We start from the raw sequence: 26,004 nt of genomic DNA, 5'->3' as shown, positions 1-26,004 counted from the left end.
CAGGCCCCTCCTGTATGCCGTATAATATCGCTGTCTCGGGCATATCAAAGGTGCTGCAGGACTCGAAGAGTACAGGCTGGTGATCTAGCAAATGAGGCGAAGTTTCCCTGCTCGCCGTTGCGGTGAAGTGTATGAAGGCTAGCCTCCATTTGTTTGCAATGTTGTGACGTTGACAATAGTGAACTTTCATGGGTGTTGCCGGTTTCCTAGTCAAAGAGTCCAAGTTCTTGCAATAGTTGTTCGGCTCTTGTGCTTGACTCGTAGTCATCAATTACGTCTCGGGCAAGTCATCTGCTCGTCATTGTGGAAACTAGGCGCTGCGTAGGAACATCGCAGCTGCAGCACACTATTCAACGCGGCCACTGCGGACTTGAACAGCTCTGGTGCCGCAGACGAGAGGAACCGCTGATATAAAAAGCAACTGAAATACCTCGAGACTATGATGCGTTTGTCCATCGCTACAATACAGACCAAGGCCTACGTCGATCGTCCTCTATCAAAGAAACAGACCCGGATATACTATTTTACGCTGTCGATACCAAGTCAAGACAGAACCTGACTTCAACACCAAGCGCCAAAGCAGCTGTGATGGAAACCCCTACCAACACTTGCAAGACCGATGTCAAACCCAGTTCTGGCACCAACGGCAGCGACCAAATTCCCTCGACTACTCAACGAAGACGGAGGCCATAGAGCTAGGCCAGTCTGGCAACGATGGGGTGGCTTTGAACAAATGAGCCATGTAATTAGATAGACCGCAACGAGAGCGCCCCGTTGTGGATATCCCGGGCTTCATCCCTCTTCACCGTACCACTTCACCATACCACAATCCAGTCTTCGTTCTTGACTGCCCACGTACAACTTTAACAAAGCACTCAAGCCTAGGTCCCCGTCAGAACGGCCGTGGACATGTCCGGTAGTTTCTGTTGGCCCTGAAGTATAGTCTTTTCAACAGTTTCAGGCAACAAGGTGTTGTATTTTTCATAGCCATGCGTGGATCAGGTAGAGGATAATGGTCACAAAGCCCATATGGCGCAAGTACAGAGCATTTGATTCTGCATTAGTAGAATCTATATTTCCGGGCATTTCCTAGACAGTGCTCCTCTCTTCAATTAGTAGTAGCCTTTCCCTGTCGAAGCTGCGCCTAGTGTCTAAAAGCAAGTGGGGAATTCGTGTTCTAGATCGAGGATGTAGATAATGAAATCCGTTCTTTCTGGTAGCCATGAGCACAACTACAAAAACCAACACCCTGTCTGCCGACGACAATGGAATAGACACATTTACCCAAAAAGGAATTCAAAAACATACAACACCAGATATTCGCTGGTCGTCACCGACCCAACTACTAATCCGGCCCTCATTGGCTTATCTATGGGAGAGCGGACGGGATCTCGAGTTTTCCAATGGGTATGGTCGTATGTGTCTGGTTGACGATACAGTATAGCTCATATACCACACAATGATAGTTAACACTTCCATTATGGAATGTCCGACCGTCCGAGTTTTTGAGTGTATTCCTTCGTTTGGACAGAGAATGATGGCTAGGTTTTAATAATATATGCAGATGTATGTGTTCAAGAGAGTTGAATTGGAGGCAGACTTGCGAAGATCATCTTCATCCGCGTCTTGTTTCGTTGTGAATCATTGCAATGAGAATGATCTCAAGACAATATTGAAGACAAGTAAAAAATGGTTAACCAATGGCTGCTTACCAAGTCGGGGGGCCATACCCACTATGGAGTACCAACCCCACTATGATGCTTGACCGCCTCGACTGAGTGGGTCACCAAAGCGGCAGAATTATTTTCAATCGACATTTTTTCTGAGGACCCTCCCCACGTTACCGCAACCCGACCGTAAAGAGTGTTGATCCAGCATACTTTTGCGACCAATCCAATATCAGTGCACTTCAGATATTTTCTGCAGTCATGGTTACCAAATCCAAACTCAAGCTTGCGCTAGCGGCCGAGAAGGGCATCGACCTGCGGAAGGTCAAGGAAGAGCGCAAGATCAAGGCGAAGCACCGCGAAGCCGCCAAGGAGCAAGAGAAGAAGAACAAGAAGAACAAGAGCGTCGAAGAGGATGACGAGGACGACGAGATGGAAGACGATGAGGGAGGAGACGATGCCTCTGTCATCTCCATTGAGGGTGGCATCACCTTGAACGCAGACTTTGAGGATGCCGACTCGGAAGAAGAGGAGGACGACGAGGACGACGACGAAGAAGAGGATGACAAGGTTCGTGCTCCTTGCACACCGCGAAAACCCCGGGACCCTAGAATGGTTGCTGACAGGAGTTCTCCAGCTCGATATCGAAGCATTGGACGACACAGATAGTGACAGCGACTCCGATATCGAGATGGAAGCAAAGATCGAGCGTCCATCCAAGAAGGCCAAGACAGCCACCAAGACACCCACAGAAATCGAGGAGAAGGACGGCGAATCAGATGACGAGGAGGACTCAGAGGTTGACCCCGAAGAGGACGACGTTCCCATGTCGGATCTCGAAGGCGACGACGAGGATCTCGAGGACATCATCCCCCACACCAAGCTCACAATCAACAACAAGGCCGCCCTCCTGGCCTCCCTGAACCGCATTCGAATCGACACATCCTCCACAGCCTCCTTCACATCGCACATGACCGTCGCTTCATCCAAACCAACCGCCGAGGCCGTCCCCGATGCCCAGGACGACCTCCAGCGCGAGCTCGCCCTGCTCTCACAGTCCCTCGAGGCCGCGCGCAAGGGCCGCGCGCTCCTGATTAAGGAGGGCACTCCATTCTCCCGCCCTAAGGACTACTTTGCGGAGATGGTCAAGGACGACGGACAGATGGATAAGGTCAAGGCCAAGCTTATCGAGGAGGCCAGCTCCAAGAAGGCTGCCGCCGAGGCGAGAAAGCTCAGAGACCTCAAGAAGTTTGGCAAGCAGGTGCAGGTCGCCAAGTTGCAGGAGCGCCAAAAGGCCAAGAAGGATACACTCGAAAAGATCAAGACGCTCAAGAGGAGTAAGTTACACCTCCCTCCCTAAAGCTGCTAGCTGCGTGCTTCAGTACTCGTTTCAGTCCGAACCGGTCACTAACTATCCCCAACCCAGAACGTCAAGAAAACTCTTCCAACCTCGACACGCGCGAGGCCGACCTCTTCGACGTCGGCGTCGACAACGAGATCAAGAGTCACACCAACTCGGACGGCAAGCGCGGCGGTCGCGACGGCGGCCGATCCGGCAGCGGCGTCAACGCCAAGCGGTCCAAGAAGAACGAAAAGTACGGCTTCGGCGGAAAGAAGCGCCACGCAAAGTCGGGCGATGCCGTGAGCTCCGGCGACTTGAGCGGGTTCAACGCCAAGCGCATGAAGGGCGGCATCGGCAAGAAGCCCCAGCAGCGGCCGGGCAAGAACAGGAGAAAGGCCATGAATAAGTAACGGGGAAAAAAGAAAAGGAGATTGCTGTTTTCTGTAGCGTAAAAAGTCAGGGGTTGGAGGGGGGAATGGAAGGAGGAGAGTCTGTAAACAAAAAACTAGAACGGAGGAGCAAATACCCCTCGGGTTCGATGGTAATCCACAAATGATATGATTCAACTGCTTTTTAGTGACCTTTCATACTGAACGTAGGCATCAAATGTCATTTCCTTGTCTTCTCGTGTTGTATCCCAAAAAGCCTCGAATCCCTCACTGACCCACTGGTCAGCATATATTGTGGCAAAGATATCCCAAAAAAGTTCAAATTAACTTCGTCCCAATTCCATGTGGACGGTACGCGATAAACTTTCTAGCAAGCGCGCCAAACAGGCCGAGAGTTCAGCCCTGACGGCTTTGAATCAACTTCTCGTCGCAAGAGGCGTGGCATTACACGTCATCACCACATCCCATTAGCATGTTTGTGCACAACGACGATACGGGTAGAAGGTTCGAAAGACCGCATAAATTCTGACATTATAGTAGTTGATCTCTCATAACAATACGTACATCATCCTCGCTTGCTACTCGGAATATGTACTCCTGGAGCATTGCGCAAAGCTTTCCCGTCTGCTCGTGCTATCCTACTTCAAAGGAATTGGGAAAAGGAGCCTGGAGGATACTATCCTGCCATCCATCTTGGGCGGCCTATGCATTCTCTCAATCCAAGTGAGCCGCCAATGTAACCATCATCTCCATCCTTCCGTTGCGGGCTTCGCCAGCCCATCAGCCCAAGACCAAGAAAATGTAAATCCGTGACATTAAGACCGTCTCCATGCCGCATTGAGAGTCCAGCGGGACACAATCTTGGTAGTTTTGAATGTTGCGTATGCCGCCTTCGACGATTTGTCAGATGCGTGTGCTACCGTCCAAATCTTCCCGAGTGGTCATCTGCTGTTCCGTGCTGATCGTTGCTGGAAAACGGTCGACACTGGCAGATTGAAGCCCGTCAATATCGACCACCGTGGTGAAAGTATAGATATAGTCGAGGGAATAGTGCCTTGCCGAGGACTTGGGCAGTCCGTTTCGTGGAGGGCATGTGAGGCTGAGGAAAAACTGAGGATATATCGTCCTGGAATAAGGGGAGCCATGCCGTCACCATGAATGGCAAGCACCCAATGCCGGACCTGAATATGCTGCTGAAAGACCAGTGGTATCGAGGGAAACGCCATGCATTTAGAAAAAACGCTGTGCTGTGCAATGCTGTGCCACCTGTGGGCGGCAAAGAATCCGTATTATAAACATCGCGCCTCCGAAGGCGCTTTCCGGGGTATAGTCGAACGTTGTGGAGCACTGAGTGGCATGGATCACTGCGTCGCGGCCACGCACCAGTGGCGATGGAAAGCCCATGCACTCTTTTGACACTCCTTGCTGCAGTACTTGGTGCGGCGGCAGCGGCGACACTTGGCGAATTGGCGGGTAAACTCTTCCCACTTGCCGCACTGGTAATACGCACACTGACGGATGCCTCCGCGGGTATCGTCCTTGCGGCACAGATTTCTCATGACGACGCCAGCCCAGTATTGCATATCTGTGCTGTGATGTCGGACTGTGAACTTCTCGACCAAAGGGAAAATGTTGAAGTCGTTGGGCAACAAAAACTCCTCCTCCAGCTCTTCCTCTTCAATCTGCTCTTTGGAAGCGTCCTCGCCGTCCAAGTAGCGGAGTTCCTTTCCAATCTTGAGCCTTGGGACCAAGTGGCTCTTTTGGAAATACGACCGCAAGCCACAATACTTGGAGACGTATGCAAGCAACTGAAGGGACATCAAGACGTCTTCTTCACGCGGCATTGCGGCAAGCATCTGGGCGTTGGGTACAAATTGTCGGTCAAGGAGATAGCGGGGAACGCTTGCGTTGGGAATGGCCGGCTGAGGAGGTGTAACCATAGTGGGACGGTTCGGTGACAAGCCGATGGCAGGCACAGGGGCTGGCGTCGTAGCAGCTGTGTTGCTAGTTTCCACAGGGCCGCGGTGTGTGATGTTGAAGGCTCCAGTATCCTGAGTTTCTGACACAGTCGGGGTGTTCAGGTCCATTGTGGTAGAACCAGCTAGGATGCTGTCTCCCTCTTCCATGGTGATATCTTGGATATTAACGGCAGACTGAATCTCAGTGCCAGTGCCCGACATTTCAGCATCGGGAGACTCATCAGATGGCGCGTCATCTCCAACCAAGTCATCCGAGTCGACGGTGGAGTTTTGGTGACGAATGGAAGGACGACGACGGGAGCGATTTGTTGGTGCAAGTCCCGAGGTAGGTCGGACGGTGGGAGAGCGCATCTGCGGAGGCGGCAGGGGAGTTGTGGGGGAAGACGGTTGCGAGACCAAATTTGCGTTGCCAAAAGTCATCATCGACGCAAGGCGGTCAGCATCGCGCACAGGTCTGACAAAGCCCTCCATAGTTTCAGTGGCAGGCACGGCGGGTGCCAACGGCTGAACGACCTGACGAGAAGGAGATGCAACGGCATGGCGAGCCTCGGCGGCACGATAATGATGGTGGTGGTGATGATGATGGTGACGGTGGGCAGGGAACGCAGGTCGCTCGGCGGAGGACGCCAGCGGATACTGGGGTGGAGTGGGCGTGGACTCGGTGTTTTGTTGATCGACTGCGGAGCTCGAGGACGAGGAGCCTGCGTAGGTAGCAGAAACGTCGATGGAGGGAGGAGGGGCCTGGCGTCTGGAGGCTCTCTGATCAACTTCTGTCCGGGTGGATCTGTTGGTGAAGGATGGAGCCTTGTGTACACTGCGGTGTTCGTGGCTCCTGTGGCGGTGATGATGGTCCTTGCTCTTATCGTCCGACTTGTCTCTGCACTTCTCAGTGACTTTAATGTAGTTGTCGAGAATGGTAGCAATGACGGGGACCATGTCGGCCTCGACAACCCTGGTGCGGACGTTTTCGGTGCCTCTGACACCAATGTTGACGACGCACTGGAAAGCCAAGTTCCACTTCCACATGTCCATCATGTCCTTGCTCCGACCGCGTTTTAGAATGCATACCAAGCGCTCGATGCCGCCGTCGACGGTAAGAATATCGCGGATGCGAGCCGAGGATGTGGTGAGGTAGGCGAGATGGTTGAGAGAGTTGATGAGAGGAAGGGTAGACGTGCAGTCGAGAGCTCGTCTGTCATAGAGGGCGGTCGTTATGCCGACCGACGCCTTGTTGACGTTTGGGATACTGAAATTGACTTCTCTCATCTTGAATGACGAGTAAGACGACGAGATGGATTCAAGGGTTATTCAAGTCGAATGGGGCCAGGCAGTGCAGCCGTGGAAAGGTACGAATGTGACAAATCCCTTCCAGCTTGGGTGGCCCCTTTGACAGGTTTGAAAGAAGGAGTATGTTGATTCGTGCTCGCTCAACAGGTCGATGGGCAGATGATGGATCTCGAGGTGTGCCGAGTGAAGAGCAAAATGAGGAGAAAGAAATCGAGGTTTGGGGTTGGGGTCGCTCGAGGGTGGCGATATTGTTGTGTGGGTGTGTGTGAGAATTGAGTTGGATTGGACCGGATCGTGCGTGAGCGGACTCGTCTCGATTCGATGGTATCGGTAGTAGTCTCGTGTGGTGCGAGGGTCGGAGGTACGATGGGAAGCGTTGCAAGGCTTGTTGTTTTTCCTTGGTCGCGGTCTTTCCGAGGGCAATCGTGTGGTTTAATGGAACCAAAGGAGGCAGGAAGGGATGGTAGTAGTTTGTTGTAGGAAGAAGAGTCGCAGGAGTAAGGAAGAGGGTGCGATGTAGCGGCGAAAAGACGGTGGAGGGTAAAGGGTGATGGATTGGTTTGGTTGTGTTTCAGGACCGACACCCGGAAGCGTGACTCGGATGTGCTGTGAAATGGCAGTGGCAGCGTCAGCCAAAGCCAAAAGGAGCAGGAACCAAAAGCCTAGGCCGAGAGACAAGACGGATGCACGCAAAGTGGAAGCGAGGTCTGGCACGCAGCGATAGCAGCGAGACAATGCGTGCGATGACGCTTGACGCTCAACGCGAGAAGGTGACGATGAAGAGCGGGACAAGCGACGACGAGGGGAGGCTGGGTAGAACAAGAGTAGGAGTAAGGGAAAAAAAAGAGGAGGAGAGGAAGAAGGGGCAGAGGGAAGAGGAGAAGCAGACGATGAGGATGGATGCATCAGGTCCGCACGTACGCGAGATTTGTGCAGTGTTGGCCCAGTCCAGCCCGGTCAGGCAGCCCAGCCAGCGCCAGCCAGCAGGGCCCAACATGACTGGGACGCACCTCATCACACAACCGGGCACCTAACAACAGCACCTCAGCCAGCGACGCCCTTAGACGATGGAGAGCTACACAGGGCGCTTCCCCGTCTCACACATGGGCAATAAGCACACTCCCTGGAACAGCGGAGCACACGGCAAAAGAATACCTAAGATTCTAAGGTGTATCCAGGAGGCAGGCAGATAGATCATAGATGGCAGGGCCTCCTACTACCTAGGTACGTATTGATTTGGCAAAACAAATTAGTCGGGAGCTTGGAACACTTACCTGCTAACGCACCATATACCTTGCCCTACCGGCCTCTATGCGACTCCTTGCTTGATCGTTGAATGTACAGCGAAGCTGGTAAGGTAGACGGGGCTGGGCAAAGACCCAACAGCACACCCGATTGCACTGAGCCTTAGGCCCTTGAGGCGATATGTCAAGCAAGGTACCTTGGCCACGTTACCTGGGTTCCATGATTGGCGGTAAAATGAGCAGCAACTGTGGTGATGGAGCCCACGGACAGGAAGGGGGCAGGCAGAGGGCAGGGAATCATCATATGGGATCGCTAAGGTAAAGTATGGCAATAAGCTAAGGTAGGTAAGTTAGGTAGGTAAGGTAAGGGAAGGTGCGGTGCCCGCGGTAGAGAACCTCATCCTTCTATGCCTGTAGTCAAGTCATGGGTGTCCGATTTTTCATGGGCAAACGCGGCGAGATTTAACAGCAACCTACCGTACCTTACCTTGCGTGAACATGGCCAGCAGTGAACCGATCATGTCCTTCCGTTCCCCGACGCCCTTCTACCTTATTCCTCTAAACTGTACGGATACTCCTCGACGGGGCATGGTATCATGCAGCTTATATCAGCGCAATTGATGTTGCGATGCTCCCTCGGCCGGACAGAGTCCGACCGGGTTAATATTTTGACGCGACCGCCAGCTCGACGAGCTCCCATGGACGGATTGTTTGGAACATCGTGAGGCAAAATCTCTCTACGCCGTTGATAGGGGAGCGACACCGGACAGTCAAATGACATCCTGCTGCATGCATATTCACAACCATCCGGCCAAGCCCTTTCCCGAGTTCGAATTCAACATCACAGGAATACAGATTCAGCTTGATTTTACCAAACTCAGTCATGCTTTCTCGAACTGCATCATCCCTCGCAATGAACCGAGTCCGTCGAGTCTCTTGAGCCTCGAAGTACCTACGTACAGACCGAAACACCCAGGGTTCGTTCCGCATGGGGCAGGCAAAGTCTAGACAGCACATCAGGTACCGGTCACGCCGCGCCGCTGTACCTGCCATCTAACACCCGCCACTCGGCCGCATTCGGCCTTGCTTGTACTTGGGGGAAGAGAGACCCTGACAAATCGCATGTCCATCTCCTGAGGGTCGAAGGTCGCGGTCTTCGTGGGTAATTACATACTGCACAGTAGTTCCGTACCTTTGCTCTGTCAGACCAGCCCACAAGGTAGGTATCCAAGGTACCTCTAGGTGCGGCTAGCTCCCGCTCACTCCAACACCACCACCCGACCCCTTCACCGTCTTTTGGCACTCTCTTTTCCATGAGCCCGGAACACGCCTCCTCTTTCAGCCTCCAGGAACCTCAGTATCTTCTTTGTTCCTCGAAACGACTCTAATATTCCCCTGCTCATTCTTTTGTCTCTCGTCACGCCCTCGCAACGTACGGAGCACTCTGCATTTACGCAGTACTACTGTGGTCGTACAGTAGACAGTAGCAGTGGGCGTTTCTAGCGCTGTTCCCTGCCGCCTCCCGTTTCTTGAGCCGTCGGCTCGGGTCAATACTGCCAGGGCAAGCGACCTGAGTGCTCACGGTCACGGTCTTGTTAGGTAGGTACTTGTTCGGACATTTCGTGGGGCCCTGCTATTTTCAAGGCGGCAGGCATCAACCTGCACGTCAGTCTTTCTCCACCAAGGTGGTTGGTTGAATGTTGATAGCGACGCAGTTCTGCCACATTGCGTAGCTTTCCAGGCAGTCTGTGCCGGCTGTGATTGCATTGTACGCACATTATCTGCATTGAGAGGGTTGACAGAGGAAAGATCAAGACATGAACACGCCAACGCATTTTAAAACGCCATCGTCGTGTAGAAGGTGGAACGTGGAACATTGATGGAAGGAAAAGAAAGAATAGAAGAAAAAGCAAGGGCAGCCAAGTGGCCTACCCGTTGGCGATGCGAGATTGGGAGCTGAGAAAGCTGCCATCTATGGGCCTAGTGCATGAACGACCGTGTATTGCATGTGTCGTGAGCTCTCGGCTGCTGCTAGGCAGGATACCCTGACAAGCCTGAGCAAGACAAAGAGCTGGGGAGAGTTTATCGAGTCTGTGTGACGACAGGAGAGTAGGAGAGGTGGCAGATGCGACGACCGTTCGCACTACTTGTTGCTGGTCCGGTTTGATGTTGGCAGCTTACACCATTCTTATCTCTGATTGCTTGGACTGATCGAGCACCGCGCTCTCCTATGTTTATCTCACCTTTTGGTGGTCTATCTCGCCGTTCACAGGTGCTCGATAATTGTTGCTGAATCTTCATGATGCCTCCCTCACCTTGGGATTGGGTTGTATCTCGAGGTGCTCGTTTCAGGGACAGCAAAGGGTCATCATTTACATTCCTGCGTCCATGATCCGTACCTCGGTACATTTCCAAATGTCACCGGTGTTGCTCTGGCATTGGCAGCGTGAGTCTCACATCAGGTCCGCAGGGAAATTTCACAGGCACGTACTCCGTACCTACGGCGACAGATAAGTACTACTGACACTGGTGAACTAGGAGGGAATGTGCCCCACCACTGTCTTCAGCAATCGTCAGCGAACGGCACTTGTCCCAGATCCAACACACAAATTGGTGCGAGATTGCATTCCTTGGAGCGTCGTTTTCGTAAAGGCTGAAGCCCGAGTGTGCCCTGGGTTCGGAAGCGGTGAGGTCATGGTCCGTTAGAGAAGAGATCGCACCGCCAGGGCACAGATGCAGCCATGAGGTGAGTGCCATGTGTCAATTCATTATCAACATCAAATTTTAGTTTTGCAGGCACGGGGCAGGCGTGGCAGGCAGGGCAGGCACCGAAGAGGAGGGAACGCCTTCCCGTTTACCTCCCGCCCGATGAGAACAGAGGGACGGACGGCAGCGAGGGCGGGGTCTTCGCCGCCCTCTCCATGTATTTATTCGTACAGGGAAGGCTCCAGGAAAGAGCCCGCCGCTCGCTGGATCTGTTCTCCGCCCTTCTCCAAATGACGGGAGTTCGAACCTGCCTGTAGGCACAATACATCAAGTACCTGTTCTCAGGGACCACACAGGGCAGCTGCTGATGTCTCTGCTTTCCTGCACCGACCGGAAATTTTCTGCAAAATTCTGAATCAGAATGTCTTGGGCAACATCGGAAGTGCCTTGGGCAAAGAAGAAGGTAATCAACTATGGATACTCCGTACGGATACCACCTGATTGCTTACCTTACCTTGCACCTCAACTTCTCAAAGTAGTACCTCAGGTACAAGGCCCCCAGCATCGAGTTTTATGCTCCTGATCCTTCCGACCCGTCGGGACCCCCAGTGATTTTCTCCACCTCAGCCGTCTTGGACTCTTGGTCACAGCACACCACGTCCGCCGCCCTCCCTCCCTTCCGTCCCCTTGGCGGAACATGTCCGGAGAACCATCCGCACGAGCTGGACTGCGCCGGGGACAGCGACTTGCAACATCCATTGTCCAATGCCATCGCAATGCAACTGACCGGGCACATAATAACAATCCCATCCATAGGTTACGAAGCACTGATATTAGCAATGGCATCAGTATCAACACAAACCCCACTCACAGACACCAACCTCCATCGCTGTTTTCGCCTCTATGCGGCAACTAACACTTATTCCTTCATAGACAACCTCTGCAGAAACTCAGAGCGCGCCTTGCTAACTAACTGATAGACATTCCGATGGAGTACATGCCTGGCCGCACTCGGCAGACTCAGAGACGCATACAAATGGCGAGCCGTTAGACGCCTTGCTACCGACTTTGGCGTGGCCTGCTGCATGCCGGATCCTTCTTTTTTATCCTTCCGCCTCTGTCCGCCCGCTTGTCCGTTTGCCACGAGCTTCGGAACGGCGTCGGCGGCTGACTAGGCCACTGGGACACTGCAAAATCAGACATACCAACTCTTTGGCTGACCAGAACTTGCGCTCAACAAGGACCCTGTACTGATTGATTGGCCGAGATATGCGCCAGCCATTCGGAGATGCAATGCCATGCGATGCGAATGGCGCACAAGCTTCTTTTACGGCATGGAGTTTCAATGGCATTGTGGGACACAATAAGGTAGCCCTGGCCATGAATCGGGGGCTGGGACTCTGGTGATTGGCCGTGCGCGCGCCATTTCCCTTGCCGCCTCTGCCATCTCAATTCACCGCAGCGCTTAATTATTTTCAACACGAGATGCAAGCCCGTTCCCTTCTTGCCCCTCCACCTTGGCAGAGGGCCTAGATCGGGTCTCGGTGCCACCACCACTGCCAAGGCTCCATTTACACTTCTCCAAATTTCTCAAGCGTCAGAATCCCCACTTTCTTAACGACAGATGCTGCTCTTTTCCCTTGCTCTGTCCTTCTCTCAGCCGAGAGTCTCCTGCGTTCTGATCCAAGGAACGGAAGGGGGGCCGGTGCAAAAGTCAAGGGAGGCAAGAAAGGTTGCTGCCGTGACCGCGGACGCTGACGGCTCACGGACTCCTCAAGGTTCACCATCCAGGTGCTTCGTGATGCGTCTGGCGCTCGGCTTACTCGATGAAAACACCTTTTGGGTTAGCCAGCGGGCACTTGGAAGACCTCGATCTTCTTTTCGACGACTTGCCGGTGCCAGTGCCAGAGCCAGCGCATCAGATCACTACAATGAGTGGTTGGTTAGGTAGTTGGTTGGTCGGTCGGTCCACACCCAGCGCAGCAAAGCACCAGGACCATCCAGCTCCAGTCGAAAATGTCTCGCCTTTCTGCCGATCCAACTTGGCCCCCGAGCAGTCGCTGCGGGCAAAGGGGGCTCGCAGCTCGCTGGCTTCCATCCATGGTGGCTTCGCTTCTGCGTCGCCAACGTCGTTGTGTTTCAGATGACATGTCTCATGGTGGACTCACTACCACTGCCGTTGGTTCTTCCCTTGGCCAGTGAGGCATCTGTTCACTCGAGTTGAAGGGACTCAGGGAGGCCTCGTGAGCTGAGCGAGATACCACCTTGGCAACTCGGCCGACTCTGTCAGACTTTCCACACGTGAGCTGCCAACCAGAGCCGACCTATTAGAAAGAAGGTCAAGCAAGAATCGTGAGCTACCCCGACGGGACTGTGCGCCGTGTAGCGTACCAATGTCTGCATACTTGCCTACTATGTATGTATGTACTTTCCCGAAAGCCAGCCAACCACACAAACCCCCACCACCGAGATCGTGCAAGATGCGGTCAGTGGGACCCTTGTTTTCTGCCTGCCTGGGAGGCTGGCAAGATGGGCCGCTGCCCGCTGGCAAGCCGCAAGCCCATTCTCGGTTCGTGATTACGCGCAGACAGTGGATCCCTGCCCTCCATCCACTCGCCTCGATCTCGCTTCTAGTGTACGGATAGCCTGTCCACACGTGTTGGCGATGTAGTATCAACGTACCCACTTGTCTGCCCGTACACTATCAACGTACACGCACTTTATCCGTATATCTTACGAACAGTAACCCGTAAGTAGCGTGTGATCGCGACTAGTATTGAATGACTTACTGACAGGTTCTAAGTTCCGGTCCGAGTACCCCTATACTCGAAGAAGGCCAAGAGAATGACGGGGTTGGTACGAAGTCGTCACTGTAGCTTTCAAAGCTCAAGGTGATTTAACTTGTATACTTCTTTTCCTAGCTATGGTTTTGAGAGTTGTAAGAAAGATACACCTTGAATGTAAGGGCTGGTATTCGCTATTACTTTGGCCACATACGCATGGGGCTTACTGAAGAACAAGCCATGACAACCTCCAGTTTTCTAACCCTGAGAGCCCAGCAAAACTGTTCCCGCTTGCTGATTCGCTTTTAACTTTTTGAGTCCCTGCCGCCTGTATCATGGATGACAAAACGCCTTGCCGCAAATTTCAACCCAACGCCATTCGTCTGCCTTTGCCGACCCGCGCAATAGACCATAAAGCTCGACGGCGAAAAGAATCCTGGGGCAGGATGGGCCATAATTCAAGACCGGCCCAGTCTTTACTCCCCGCTGATCTTAGCATGGCGAAAGTACTTCATTCCCATCCAAGCCACGGAGACCCAAACCCAAGCCATGATACTGGTCAATATAATGAGGGCCGGATAGTAGCCTGTGATGGGCAGCGTCGGATCGTCCTCGAGCTCTGGGGGCGCGTACGGGGTCGTACCGACATCCCACGCCCAACTCCATACCCCAAAGACTGAGCCCATGCCCATAACAAACACCAGCCCCGTCACGATCAAGACGACCCAGCCCCACCATTCTGTATCCGAGTAGTCGATTTCTGTGTCGTTGGGAGGTAACGGAGTGGTCGATAAGCCGCTGTACGAGAGCGGTGACTTGGCCTGCAGTATGGACTGCTGCCTAGGCCGGGTTCCAAAGTAAGATTCGGAGCCCGACGAGAGCGACGAGTCGGGCTGCAGGTGTGACGGCATGTGGTTCGGTATGTGTAAAACGTCGTCTTCGTCCGTTGTAGATGTGTACGATATCGTAGGGCTGGTGATGGTGGACTCGGCCTCGTTTGTTTGCCGAGTATTCGACAGAGAAGAGACTGGAGATTCTACCAGACTCGACCTGCTCGCATATCCCTCCATAGACGGCCGCGGTGTCAGGTCCGCGATATTCAGTCCGAGAGGGTCGTGCTCGATAGTTGTCGCATGCGATCGAGACGCAGCGCCCTCCATATCGCGGGAGACAGTGTGTGACGTGTCGATAGTGAGCTGTTTCGCCTCTTTGCGCTCCCGTTGCGCACCTCTTCCCAAGAGGGCCACCTTCCTAAGGGAACCCTTCCTTCGTCGAGACTTTTGCTGCTGCTGCTGTTGCTGGATGACGGTCGACATGGATGTCGGTGAGAAGCGCGAAGTGTCGTCCTCGGCTTCTTGGTGACGCTGCTGCTGCTTCCCATCGGAATGGGAGCGCATGAAAGGGAGTTTGGAAAGGAAGTTTGCGCCGGAGGAGCTGCGTCGGTGTGGGACCGTTGACGGCGGCTGTTGCTGCTGGTATTGATGCTCCGAGAGTGAGACCGACTTTGGTGACACAGCTCCTACCGTCGATGGGTCGTTGAGCGCAAATGTGCGACACTCGGCGCCATTGTCGCCGCTAGCCGCAGTATGATCCATTGCGTTTGGTAAGGTATTCCAAACTGCGATAATCCCTATCGTTCCGGCGGTAGAGTGGACCAAAACCGATAGGGATGGGGTGGGGGAGAGTCTCACGTCAAAGCTTGGGGACTGTGTACGAGTCGGGGCCGCGACATTGACGCCCACTCTACCGGCAAGTTGAAGCAGGGGGTGGGTGAAAAGAGCGAAGATTCAGCTTAGGGAAGTTGGTGGTATTTCTGGATCTGATTGAAACTCTGATAATGCCATGTAGAGCTCAGGCTGGCAATTGGGGTTGACGCGGGTCGAAGATTGAGAGGGCTAACTGCAAAGAGGTAAAGGATGTAGGACCCTGCATTGTGACGTGGGTCGCAAAGTCAATGCCGCTACCGCTGCGGACTCGGGACTTAGCAACACCAGGCGATTCGGCGAAACGGTGCCTATATAGGTAGGTACTTAGGCGCGAATGTATGTAATTATTATACGGATAGAAGTAGCAGGAGGCTAAGTGGCATTAGGTAGGTACCGGAGTAAAGAGGAAAATGGGCGGTCGTGTTCCCCTGGCATGTGTCTTCCCTTTAAGCCAGTTATCTGAATAGGAGCATATTCTCCCCTGAACAGATGCATTTAGACCATCTCAGTTTGTGGGGAAAGGTGGTGGAGTGAACCTGGAGACAGATCTCTGTCGTCCCTTCTTTAGCTGGCCCTTTTTTACCCTTTTACCGGGCTAGCAGTGACACCAACTGGAATTCTAACCTTCCCGACCTGGCGACTCATTCTGTTGATGATTGCACGTCACGCACATCTCGTCCCATCTCTTCCTAGTGTGTCTTTTGCCTCGCCTACCCATTTCTGCGACCTTTAGCCCCCCGGAGCAACGCACAATGCATGCCGACGACTGTCGGACACCACTGCAATTGACCCTGTCGCTGTCGCTGTCGGTCCTTGTCCCTTCTTCTCGGCGAGGGACGTCGCTGGGAAGGAAATAGTTCCATGGCTTCCAGCCCTGCAGCAGGCCAATCCTCCGCCCTTCTGCGACCTGCCACCCCACCGATCCCCCAAAGCGGTAACGGCAGAAGTGATAACACCTCGTCAACCCATGTCGTCTATGGTCCTCCGCATCTCGCCTTTCCATCTATAAACATCAACGACGAAGCCTCCGAAGTAGACGAGGAAGTGGATGAGGACGGTCTTCACCCTAGCATCTCCTGCTCCCCCGGCGTAGCATCAACGCCCATAGGTAGCCCTGGACTTCTCGCGCCCGCCAACCTGAAACCTGGGTTGCTTCGTCCAGACTTCCCAACACCAACAGACATGGCCGAAGACGACCCTCCCTCTGCTGGGGGCTCGATCGTCCCGAGCCCCTTCAACTTCCAGACGCAGGTCATCTCGACCTCGCCTGTCAAGTCGGTATGTTCAGATATACATCATCGCAATCATGCTGCACGCCCCTTCCACCTCCTCAACCAGCCAATTGATCGCTAACATCGGCGCCTCGCAGAACATTGGCCAGCGTCGCGGCCATCGATACAAGCACAGTTCCATTTCTACCCAACATCAGATCTTTCAGGAGCCTCCCCAGCGACCGCCGCCTGTTCTACCAGCCTCCCTCCCTGTGCCCACCGTTCGAGAAGCATGGAAGAGTATGTCAAAGGACCAGCGCGTCCGGCTCTACTGGAGCTTGTGCCACTTGGCAGTCGCGACTTGGCTCTTTTTCATTTCCGAGGGCTCCGTTGCCATGATGGCACTCTCCCATCTAGTCTTCTTCGACGCCGGCAGCGCGGCGGTATGCGTAGCTGTCGATGTTCTAGGCAACTTCGAGGTTTGGCGTCGTAGCAGTATTCGTCACCCCTTCGGTCTCGAGAGAGCCGAGGTTCTCGCCGGCTTCGCCATGTCTATTTTCCTACTCTTTGGCGGCTTCGATCTTGTGTCGCACAACCTCAAGCACTGGCTAGAGACCAAAGGTGGACATGAGCCGCACCACGAACATGCTCACGAGCGTGTCTCGGCCGGAGAAGTGGACTGGGCTGCGTTCGCGGCCATCACAAGCACAGTTATTTCAGCGTACGGTCTGAAGAACCACGCACGTATTGCTAGAATCATGCGTGTGTCGTGGCTTGCCAAGCTACCTACCCATTTTTCTAATATCTTCCACTTCTTGACGGTCTTCTTCTCGAGTCTACTGCTCTTGTTGCCCCTTCTGTCCATCAAGAGCTATATTTGGGTCGACCGTACGCTCTGCGCCGCCATTGCCGCCTCTATGTTCCTGTTTGGCGCCAAGTTGGCCATGGCTCAGGCTATGATGTTGCTCATGTCGTATGGCGGCATGGGTGGCAACGAAGGTGTGTCTTCAGTGGTGCGGGAGATTGAGGCAGAACCAGGCGTGGCTCGGATCGAGGACGCGCAATTTTGGCAGGTGCACTACGGATTATGTATGGCCAATCTCAAGATCTGTGTCGCCAAAGGTTGTGACGAGGGAGCCATCAGCAAGCTGCGCAGCCGCATATCTACTTTGATCCAAAATCGGCTCGGGGAAGGATACGGACGCGGTACAAGCTTACGGTGGGAGGTGACTTTGCAGACTAGTGTTGAAGCGACCCTCTGATCAAGCGAGGATAGATTGCGATTTGTCCTATCAGGCCGATGGGCAGACAAAGTTGTTGTACGATTTAGATGAGCGAAACCAAAAGCCAAAGGATTGTCTTGTTTGCTTGACGTTAACACTAAAATGCTGATGATGAACACATGAAGAGCGAGAAAAGTCTATTCTTTCGGGAGACCGGAGTCGAGGAGGGTATCCTTCATGTTATATACCACTTTACACAAAATACCATAGAGAAGAAACTCGCAAGCAGACCAAGGCCTGCCCTACACCGCTGAGGCGACGAAGGAAGGCGAGGCCGACAGTACACCATTGATCTTTCAGACACCCAAACTCCTTTTGCACCCAGGTCATAATGCGTTACAAGTTCAAGATGAGAAGGCTCGGTTGGGAAAGTCGCCAAACGATAGCTTTATCCCAATCAAAACAGCCCCCAGCGTCCACGCTGCTTGTCGTCCTTGTTGGGCCTGTTGTTGCTCCCCTTCATCCGTTCTCTCTCGCGGCCCTCGAGCTGCCTCAGACTCTCCATCTTCTCAAGGACTAACTCGAGTAGATCCTTGCGGCGGATGACTTCAAGGTGCCTCTTGATCTTGGGGTCTTCCTTGGCAAACCTCTCGATATCTTCTTCCGAGAGGTGCCTTCCGAGCCGGAGGTCTAGTTCTCTGGGGAAATTGTAGTAGAATTCCGATAGGAGCTCCACATTGAGAAACAGAACAGCTGTAGACGCGAGCTTGGTGGCTGCCGCATCAAGGAAAACCTCTGGGCAGTAGTACTTGTTCTTGAGGCTGGTGCATTGCTTCGACTTGACAGCCATCAGACGCATCTTGATGATATCGGCGCGATCCCTGAGGAAAACAGCCTCACGTCCTAGAATCCATTAGTGACCAGCAATACATGGGCAGCCAGACTAGACTTACCTCTTTTAAGCAGCGACGCGCTGAAGCCTCCGGCACCACTGCGGCTTTCCCCTTCGACGACAACATCCCCCTTTCGTGCTCGATCGACAAAGTTCATCACTTCTCTCAGCTTTCGTCGACCGCCCACAACATCTTCAATGCTCTTCAGCGCGCCCTCGCAGTCCTGGAGCTCCTTCTTCAGGACAACGGCCGAATGATCCCGGCCCTGGATCCATTCTCTCTCGTCAATATCAATCTCAAACTTGTAAGGCTTGATACAGTTCTCAACTTGATCGCTCGTGCTGTAAAACCGCTCATTCAGAATTGTGGACGCGGCTTCGTTAATGGCCTCTCGTGCAAAGGGATGGCTGCTGAAAGTGGAGTGTTTGATCAGACTGTCAATGTGAGCCTGAATAGCAGACGCAACCACGGTTGTGGCCAATCTTCCAACACCAAGTTTTGTCAATGAAGAAGTCGACGCGTCGAGCTGGCGATGCCAGTACAAAGAGTTGGGGTCAGCTTTGGGAAGATCAGCCAAGCTGTCCGGCTCTGGCATCGCAGGGGACAAGTCCTGGATGGGCTTGTTCCAGTACCGGGCGGCCAGAAGGTCAAGAACCTTCTGGTCCAGCTCCTGCTTCAGCAACTGGTGCATTTGCGGGCGTCCAAACTCCTCGGTAAATTGCTTAAAGGAGTGTTTGAAGCCATCAAGACTTTCTGCCAAGTATGATTCGGCAGATAGCGGGCGGTCATTGTATTGCACCTTGAACTCATAGGTCGCTTCCTCGAGCTCCTGTCTGATGGCGTCGCTGGTAGTGGCCAGGCTAGCAGACATCGTTTGTTCGAGGACGGTCATGAGCTTCTTACGTAGGTTAATCGTCCCAACGTTGACACCAGCACCCTCACCAAACTCCAGCGGGTGGGCGGAGAAGAAAGTGTTCTCGTTCTTTGCGATCGCCGACATTACGCTACCCGATCTCTTGAAGAGACCGGTCGTTTGAGGAACTTTGGAGACAACACCTACGTAGCCAAGCCTCAAGGGATACTGCTTGTCGCTCAGGATGGCAGCACCGCGAGGAGCGTCCACCAAGTCCATCTTGGTAACCACGCCGATAGTCCTCTCGCCTCTGGGATCCACACGGCGGCTTGCACGTAGTGCGGTCGAGTTTGCGAGATCTACATCTGCGGCGGAGATGGCCAGAATGACATTAGGAGACTGAATGTACTTGTCGCATAGCTCTGATATCTTCTGCTTCAATTCCAGAGGCTGGCCTTGGCCAACCACCTGGATATATCCGGGTAGATCGATCAGAGACAGATCCGGTACATTTGGCGAGTAAATGGTAAGATGAATGGGATCATCAGATACGCACTGAGTATCCGGCACGGCTAGGTTAAGCTCAGTCAAGGTCCTTTGGATCGAGGAAAAGTCGGTGATGCGTCGCAGACCCAGGTCGGGGAATTCGCCATATTCTGCGTCCGACTCAGGCGTATTGACGAGGGTCAGTTCTATGGGCCGGCGAGTAACCATGTTGCTTCCCTTGGGCAGGAACTCGTGGCCAACGAGGGCTTCTAAGACGGAGCTCTTTCCTGAGGACTGCGAACCGATGACAACAATTGAGGGGAGCGTCAGAGTGCTCGATTGTCCAACTTGCTGGAGCATGCTCCGAATCTCGATCATCTTCTTGGTGAGGATCATCATCTGGTCGTCATTGGCCACCTCATCGGGTTCTCGCGGGTCGTCTTCTGAAGATTGATCGTAGCCGTACGCAGCAGCCGAGCCTCCTGCAACAACAGCCGCCCCGGCTCTGCTCTGCTTGGGTTGCTCCCCTCCAGGTCCTCCTGAGCCGCCGCCACCAGTGCCAATGTCTTCATGGATACGCAACACCTTTTGAAGCCATTCGGGGGTTTCGATTTGTTCTTTTGTGTTTTCCCAACCGCGCATCGTTTGATCCATAATTCCTTTGGCACCTCCAAAGAGACTAGACGTCGTTTCCGAAATACCATCTGCTGTTTTGCTGACCATATCCCAGGCGTTGGTGGTGAGCTCTGTGAGTGACTTGGTCAGCAGGGGCAACTTGTTTTGACGCGAAGAGAAACCCAGTACGTACGGTTGGCTTGATACTGAATCCAGGCGAGTGTTCCGACAGCTAGGCCACCGAACATTGCGGGGATTCTAGCAAACTTGATAACCAACTTCGGTAGGAAGCGGGCAAAAGACGCATTCCGCACGACGACGGCATTGTGGAAGGCGTTGCCAGGAAACCACATGCGCCGTTGCGTAGCACGCACAGCTGCATCTGCTCGCTGAAGCCCGCCTGCGGGAAACCGGTGAAAGTGTCGAACGGCCTGGACTGGAGCGCGTCGCGTCAATGGCGAAAGCCCTGCGGCCAGGAGACGTCCGCTCATGCTGCCGGCGAAGCACGGGACGCGTGTAGTTTGAGGCGGTGGTGCGTTCTTCGCATGCGAGACGGAAATTCGAGTGGGAAAGCCAGAGATTCGGGTGTCCGAGATGGAGAAGCGGTGTGGTTTTGGTGGTGATAGTTGGTGTGGGTTTCGCCAAAGGCTCCGGCCTGACAAGAGACTTGAATATCAGAAATCCGTTGACATGCCACGAATCGGGGACGAATGAGAAGCGGCGTGAATGGAAATCAAGCGGGTTCTCGCGGGTTGCATGAAGAGCCCATTTCACTAAGGCACCTACCTAGTGGGGACCGCCTGGCATTGACGTACCGTCCATCTTCCCCAAAAGAGCACCTAGGCACCTCCCTGCTGGCTCCTAACCAGTAGTACTGTGTACCTAGGTATGCACCATCACAACTACACATTACCTTACTTTAAGTCGCAGCATGGCTTTCTCTTATCGCTCTTCGCATAAAGCCTTATCTTATCGCCTTCGTCATACCCAAATGCCCTGGATAAGGCACATAGGTAGAAGACACAGCTCCAATGTCCCTCCGATGGCGCTGGATCTCCAGTTGCACCTGGGTGGGCAAGAAATTATTCGAAAATAGCCATCCATGTTCAAGCAGCTGACCAGCTTTGCGTATACCGCCCCTCATCAAATGACTCACTGTTCTCCGTACATCTTGCCTTATTCATCCCCATCTGAACCCTGAGACTTCACCAAGGCGCTCGGAAAAGCAACCGGAGTCCCAAACGAAGGCGCAATCGCTGGGAGTCATTCATTTAGATTAACAGCAATACCCACCACTTTATACAACGCCCAGTTCTTGCCTTGTGTGTTTTCAACCGGCACGGGCCTCAGCTCAACTTCCCCCACCCACCCACGTACCTGACTTGTTCGGTACTCCGTGCTCTAGCATTCAGCTGGTAGCTACCTCATCCCTATCAACTTGCGCCACCGCCCTGGGGTTTCTGATCGCGCCATAGCTCATCAAACGAATAAATCTGGCCAAACACTTCCTCCGACGTCTCCTATTCGTGAATTCGTATTTGACTTCTAGTCACATTCTCTGGGTTTCTGTTGCTGTTGTTTAAGAACAGTCAAGACCCCATCGAAGACAAAGTTGCATTGCTCACGCGACACCTACTATTCTTCCCCCGACGCCTTCCTCATCTTCTCGACTCCTTCTGAGTTGCCCGACACAACTCGCCCAACATGTGCCGCTTCCTGGTAAGTTCGGTGTCATTGAGCGCCGACAGGACACCCGCTGACTGATTCTAGGTGTATCGGGGAAGCGACGAGATTCTTCTCTCCAAACTCATTCTTGACCCTACGCATTCTATCCTGAAGCAATCATTTGACTCCAGGCTCAGACTGGTACGTCACTCTGGCGCATAGAGCTTAGGTACCGTACTAATATCTGGCGGTGGCCGAAAAGGATACACGAAGAGGCCAGAACAATGCAGATGGCTTCGGAATCGGTTTCTACACGGATCCCAAGCTCGGTCACGCACCTTGCCTCTTTACCTCGACAATCCCCGCCTGGAATTGTACCAATCTTCAACGCATCGCCTCCAAGACCGCTTCCCAACTCATCTTCGCTCATGTACGAGCAACGACCGAGGGATCCCTCAGTGAGGATAACTGCCACCCATTCTGCCACGGTAGCTTGATGTGGATGCACAACGGTGGTCTTGGGGGTTGGAAGTATATCAAGAGAAGGCTGGGTTCGAGATTGGCAGACAAGTGGTACCTTGGGGTCCAAGGCGGTACAGACAGTGAATGGGCGTTTGCGCTGTTCCTCGATACTCTCGAAAGGATGGGCATCGACCCGGATTCACAGCCCGCCCACGGTTTCGGGCCTACGATATTGAGGAAGGCTATGCTGAAGACCATCGCCACAATCAACGAATTGATCGATGAAATCCCGGAGAGCACGATCCAGTCGGAAAATATCGACACTCGAAGCTTGCTCAACTTTGCTGTCACAGACGGCAAAAGCGTTATTTGCACTCGATACATCAGCAGCGCGACAGACGAAGCCGCGAGTCTCTACTACTCTTCAGGCACTGAATGGGGCACGAGGACATCGGCAGCAACCGACCGCAACTACCAAATGGAACGCCAAGATAAAGGCGCAGATATTGTACTTGTCGCAAGTGAACCGCTGACGTTTGAGAGAGGTACGTGTTGAGAGTTTCGTAACGCGGTGTTTGGGCTATTGCTAATCGGAACAGAGAATTGGGTCAACGTTCCCACAAACTCGATCCTGACAATTCACAACCAAACTGTCATGGTTCATCCGATTATTGACAAGTACTACGATCGAAGCCCGTACCACGCCAGATCAAGCGCTTTCGTTCAGACGAAGGGACTCATGGCGAACGAGAAGATTTCGGCACTACTCAGCCCGGCAGCCACGTCGTTGCCAGCTCCTGATGCTGCAAAAAAGAGCCTTGGGCCGACTATTCCTTTCAGCGTTTCTCGCGGCCACACCCCTGAGCCTACTAATGTTGGCAAATCCCGGCCACATAGCCAACTTCACGAGATATCAACACCGGCAGACTCCAGGTCTATCATGACCTTCTCAAGCGCGCAAACCAGCACATCAAAGCCTCCGGTTCAGGGAAACATCAAGGTGAAACGGGCGGCGCTAGAGCAGGCTGCTCCCAGTGCCGATAGCGATACAGACTCGCTGCTACCTGTGGAGGACCAGGCGCAGAGCAGGACAGAATTTGGTCATCCTAATAAGTTGTCGAGATTCTTCCCCGAGTTGACCATGACCTAGCCAGAGGGAGCCATGTGTGCCCGGAGGAAAGGAGATCAATCAAGCAATACAACCGAATACCCGCCTCGACACGGCCCAGCCACCGTGACATGTGAACGGATCCAGGAAGCCGGCAAAGCAACCACATGAACAAATCAATTCATCAACTAGAGAAGAGGCGACGCAAAAGCTCAGCTCTCCTCACGGGGGGCTTACGAAAATTTCTGGACACTCTTACCAGCCTCAGGTATTGCGATTCAAGGATATATCACGAGACTCGAACTCGTGCCTATGGGAGCTGAACGTGTTAGCTCACGACTCTCAGAAAGAGCTACAACGCGCGCCTTGTAACTGTGTTCACTGTATTATTACTGCTTATGATTGCAAGTTGGGTAGTGTGTATTGGAGTTTTTTCTGCATTTATCACCTGGGTCGCTATCTAGAAGGAAGAAATCTATTAAGCAACCAAAATATTTATAGCTCAGACGTTGACAGGCCGTGAAATCATATCGCCTTACGTTGCTCGCTTTTCGACTGAACAGCTACAAAGCATTCGACCTTCCGGGGCTTGCAGCTCAGGGTGCCGAACATGAGGTCCGATTTAACGCATCATGCATGTCGCCTATCAATTTGCTAGGGATCGAACGGGGCACAAGTAGTTTCGCTCCACACTGGTTGGACTACCCCAGAGACTCGGACACTTGGACTAGTCCCTAAATCGGAGCCAAGCACGTAATCTCGTGGGTCATCGATGTTGGATGAATACTATGCCTATATGGCTCGAATAGCTACGCCAACTGTCATTTGATAGTATAGATGGATACCCTATGTATAGATCTTGCTGCTCTCTGAATCCTGGAACATCATGCTCGGAGTGATAATGCTGATGCTTCAGTTTGGATATTCCATAGATGCAGGCAGAGCTTCATGCTCTGAATCGGAATGGCAGTGTCTATTGGCGGACGGATGTGCTGTCGGGCGACTTTGTGTCGAAGTTGACCCTATCTGCTGGGCCAGATCATTAAGACAGCAATCGAATGTCAAGTACCTGCAAATGGAAGATCAGCACTTGGCGAAACAATCGTCTCTTATCTTCCCTGATGAAATCGCCAATAGAGATGTTACCTTAGGTAGCTTCCATGGCTGCGGGAATAAGCCGCTAGGGATCTTATCTTGAAACTGATAAAGCCACCACCACTCTCCCTCCGCCCTGCACAAGTGACTTGAACTACATGTTCTGATGTGACCACCTCTTCTCTATTCGCTTGCATAGCTCAGAGGAGCATCTTCTAATCAACCCGTATTGAGACGCTCAAAAATGGCCTCGCCGAGATGCTTCTTCCTAGACCTACCTTGCGAAATTCGTCTCGACATCTACGCCCTTCTCCTTCTCATCCACCCTCCCCTAGATAGAGTCGGCCCGTCCTCGCCGCAAGCACGGCTCCATCCCGCAATCCTTTCCACAAACCGGCAAATCCATACAGAGGGGACGCCCATTCTCTACGGCAGCAATATATTCCTCGCGCATACCAAACTTCTCGCCTCCTTTCCGCGTCTACGGCCATGGTACTCACCCGTCCGTGAGCGCTCCGTGCTCCCCCGCATCCGCCGCTTCCACATCCGGCTGCGGCTAGACTGCGACCTGGCGTTTGATGCCGCGGCCGCGACGGCAGCATTCAACGGCGTGGATGAGCTCGTCGTCGAGGTGTGGCAGGCCGCCTTCCAGAGTGCGGACCATGGTGCGCTGCGGGTGTTTGAGGAGGTCCGGGCAGTCAAGACTGTCAGGGTCTATGGCAGCATCACAGGGTTTGAGGACTATGTGGACTGGCTTGAGGGTGTGATGCGCCGCGGCGGTGAAATCGAGGGCAGCAAAGACATCAGTCTTGTCGGGACGATGTCATCTCAAAGTCGAATCCCGTGAGTTTCATTGCATACTTTTGGGGGGTTGTGATATCTCAGCTGCCAATGCTAGGAGTTCAGATTTCTCGTCACTCCTGTACAGTCCAAGGCATTGTGCAACCAGCAGACTCCCATGCATCCAGGAAGCTTCGGTCGCACGAGATTGAGTCTTTCTATACGATCTGGAGTTGCCAGCTCATACAGCATCTATACGATTCGAGCTTTCATAGCTAGCACGCAGCAAACGTCCCCCGGACCTCATTACTGTGGTGGTCGCGCTCTCGTCAATGGCGACATCACACCCCGCGGTGACAACACTGGACTCCACTCCGCGCTCGCACCTGCTCCTCCACGGGTCCCCTGACGTCCAGCAGTAGTGGATCACAGGGACGATGATTAGAATGGATGAGGGCTCTTGGCTCCGCCTATCATAGCAACCTTGTTACCGGCGTCCTGGTCACTTGG

At 53.3% G+C, this 26,004-nt stretch overlaps 10 protein-coding genes across 10 annotated transcripts; 7 read left to right on the top strand and 3 right to left on the bottom strand.

The window, feature by feature from the left end:
- Window positions 1-1,928: 1,928 nt before the first annotated feature.
- CABS01_12250 (eukaryotic rRNA processing protein EBP2) lies at window positions 1,929-3,419 on the top strand (the record flags this gene model as incomplete). The annotated part of the gene is made up of 3 exons (XM_060545604.1): window positions 1,929-2,237; window positions 2,305-3,004; window positions 3,094-3,419. The coding sequence occupies 3 exons, from the start codon at window positions 1,929-1,931 to the stop codon at window positions 3,417-3,419; spliced, it is 1,335 nt and encodes a 444-aa protein (XP_060396777.1).
- A 1,340-nt stretch (window positions 3,420-4,759) lies between these two features.
- CABS01_12249 (MYND finger) lies at window positions 4,760-6,643 on the bottom strand (the record flags this gene model as incomplete). The annotated part of the gene is made up of 1 exon (XM_060545603.1): window positions 4,760-6,643. One exon carries the CDS (start codon window positions 6,641-6,643, stop codon window positions 4,760-4,762), a length of 1,884 nt encoding a protein of 627 aa, XP_060396776.1.
- Window positions 6,644-7,347: 704 nt separating this feature from the next.
- Window positions 7,348-7,698, top strand: CABS01_12248 (uncharacterized protein; the record flags this gene model as incomplete). The annotated part of the gene is made up of 1 exon (XM_060545602.1): window positions 7,348-7,698. One exon carries the CDS (start codon window positions 7,348-7,350, stop codon window positions 7,696-7,698), a length of 351 nt encoding a protein of 116 aa, XP_060396775.1.
- Window positions 7,699-12,440: 4,742 nt separating this feature from the next.
- On the top strand, window positions 12,441-12,761 carry CABS01_12247 (uncharacterized protein; the record flags this gene model as incomplete). Its single annotated transcript, XM_060545601.1, has 1 exon — window positions 12,441-12,761. One exon carries the CDS (start codon window positions 12,441-12,443, stop codon window positions 12,759-12,761), a length of 321 nt encoding a protein of 106 aa, XP_060396774.1.
- A 1,112-nt stretch (window positions 12,762-13,873) lies between these two features.
- Window positions 13,874-14,992, bottom strand: CABS01_12246 (uncharacterized protein; the record flags this gene model as incomplete). Its single annotated transcript, XM_060545600.1, has 1 exon — window positions 13,874-14,992. One exon carries the CDS (start codon window positions 14,990-14,992, stop codon window positions 13,874-13,876), a length of 1,119 nt encoding a protein of 372 aa, XP_060396773.1.
- Window positions 14,993-15,964: 972 nt separating this feature from the next.
- On the top strand, window positions 15,965-17,576 carry CABS01_12245 (cation diffusion facilitator family transporter; the record flags this gene model as incomplete). The annotated part of the gene is made up of 2 exons (XM_060545599.1): window positions 15,965-16,381; window positions 16,473-17,576. 2 exons carry the CDS (start codon window positions 15,965-15,967, stop codon window positions 17,574-17,576), a joined length of 1,521 nt encoding a protein of 506 aa, XP_060396772.1.
- A 418-nt stretch (window positions 17,577-17,994) lies between these two features.
- On the bottom strand, window positions 17,995-20,875 carry CABS01_12244 (dynamin family protein; the record flags this gene model as incomplete). The annotated part of the gene is made up of 3 exons (XM_060545598.1): window positions 17,995-18,440; window positions 18,491-20,515; window positions 20,578-20,875. The coding sequence occupies 3 exons, from the start codon at window positions 20,873-20,875 to the stop codon at window positions 17,995-17,997; spliced, it is 2,769 nt and encodes a 922-aa protein (XP_060396771.1).
- Window positions 20,876-22,088: 1,213 nt separating this feature from the next.
- Window positions 22,089-23,661, top strand: CABS01_12243 (uncharacterized protein; the record flags this gene model as incomplete). Its single annotated transcript, XM_060545597.1, has 4 exons — window positions 22,089-22,103; window positions 22,155-22,250; window positions 22,312-23,056; window positions 23,111-23,661. The coding sequence occupies 4 exons, from the start codon at window positions 22,089-22,091 to the stop codon at window positions 23,659-23,661; spliced, it is 1,407 nt and encodes a 468-aa protein (XP_060396770.1).
- An 844-nt stretch (window positions 23,662-24,505) lies between these two features.
- On the top strand, window positions 24,506-24,817 carry CABS01_12242 (uncharacterized protein; the record flags this gene model as incomplete). Its single annotated transcript, XM_060545596.1, has 1 exon — window positions 24,506-24,817. The coding sequence occupies one exon, from the start codon at window positions 24,506-24,508 to the stop codon at window positions 24,815-24,817; it is 312 nt and encodes a 103-aa protein (XP_060396769.1).
- A 141-nt stretch (window positions 24,818-24,958) lies between these two features.
- Window positions 24,959-25,903, top strand: CABS01_12241 (uncharacterized protein; the record flags this gene model as incomplete). Its single annotated transcript, XM_060545595.1, has 2 exons — window positions 24,959-25,557; window positions 25,621-25,903. 2 exons carry the CDS (start codon window positions 24,959-24,961, stop codon window positions 25,901-25,903), a joined length of 882 nt encoding a protein of 293 aa, XP_060396768.1.
- Between the last annotated feature and the right edge of the window lie 101 nt (window positions 25,904-26,004).

Source organism: Colletotrichum abscissum (genome assembly GCF_030869225.1).
Source record: "Colletotrichum abscissum strain IMI 504890 chromosome Unknown Scaffold_36.1, whole genome shotgun sequence".
Lineage (NCBI taxonomy): Eukaryota > Fungi > Ascomycota > Sordariomycetes > Glomerellales > Glomerellaceae > Colletotrichum > Colletotrichum abscissum.
Note: the sequence above shows the minus strand (reverse complement) of the source record. Positions and strands in the feature narration are given on the sequence as shown.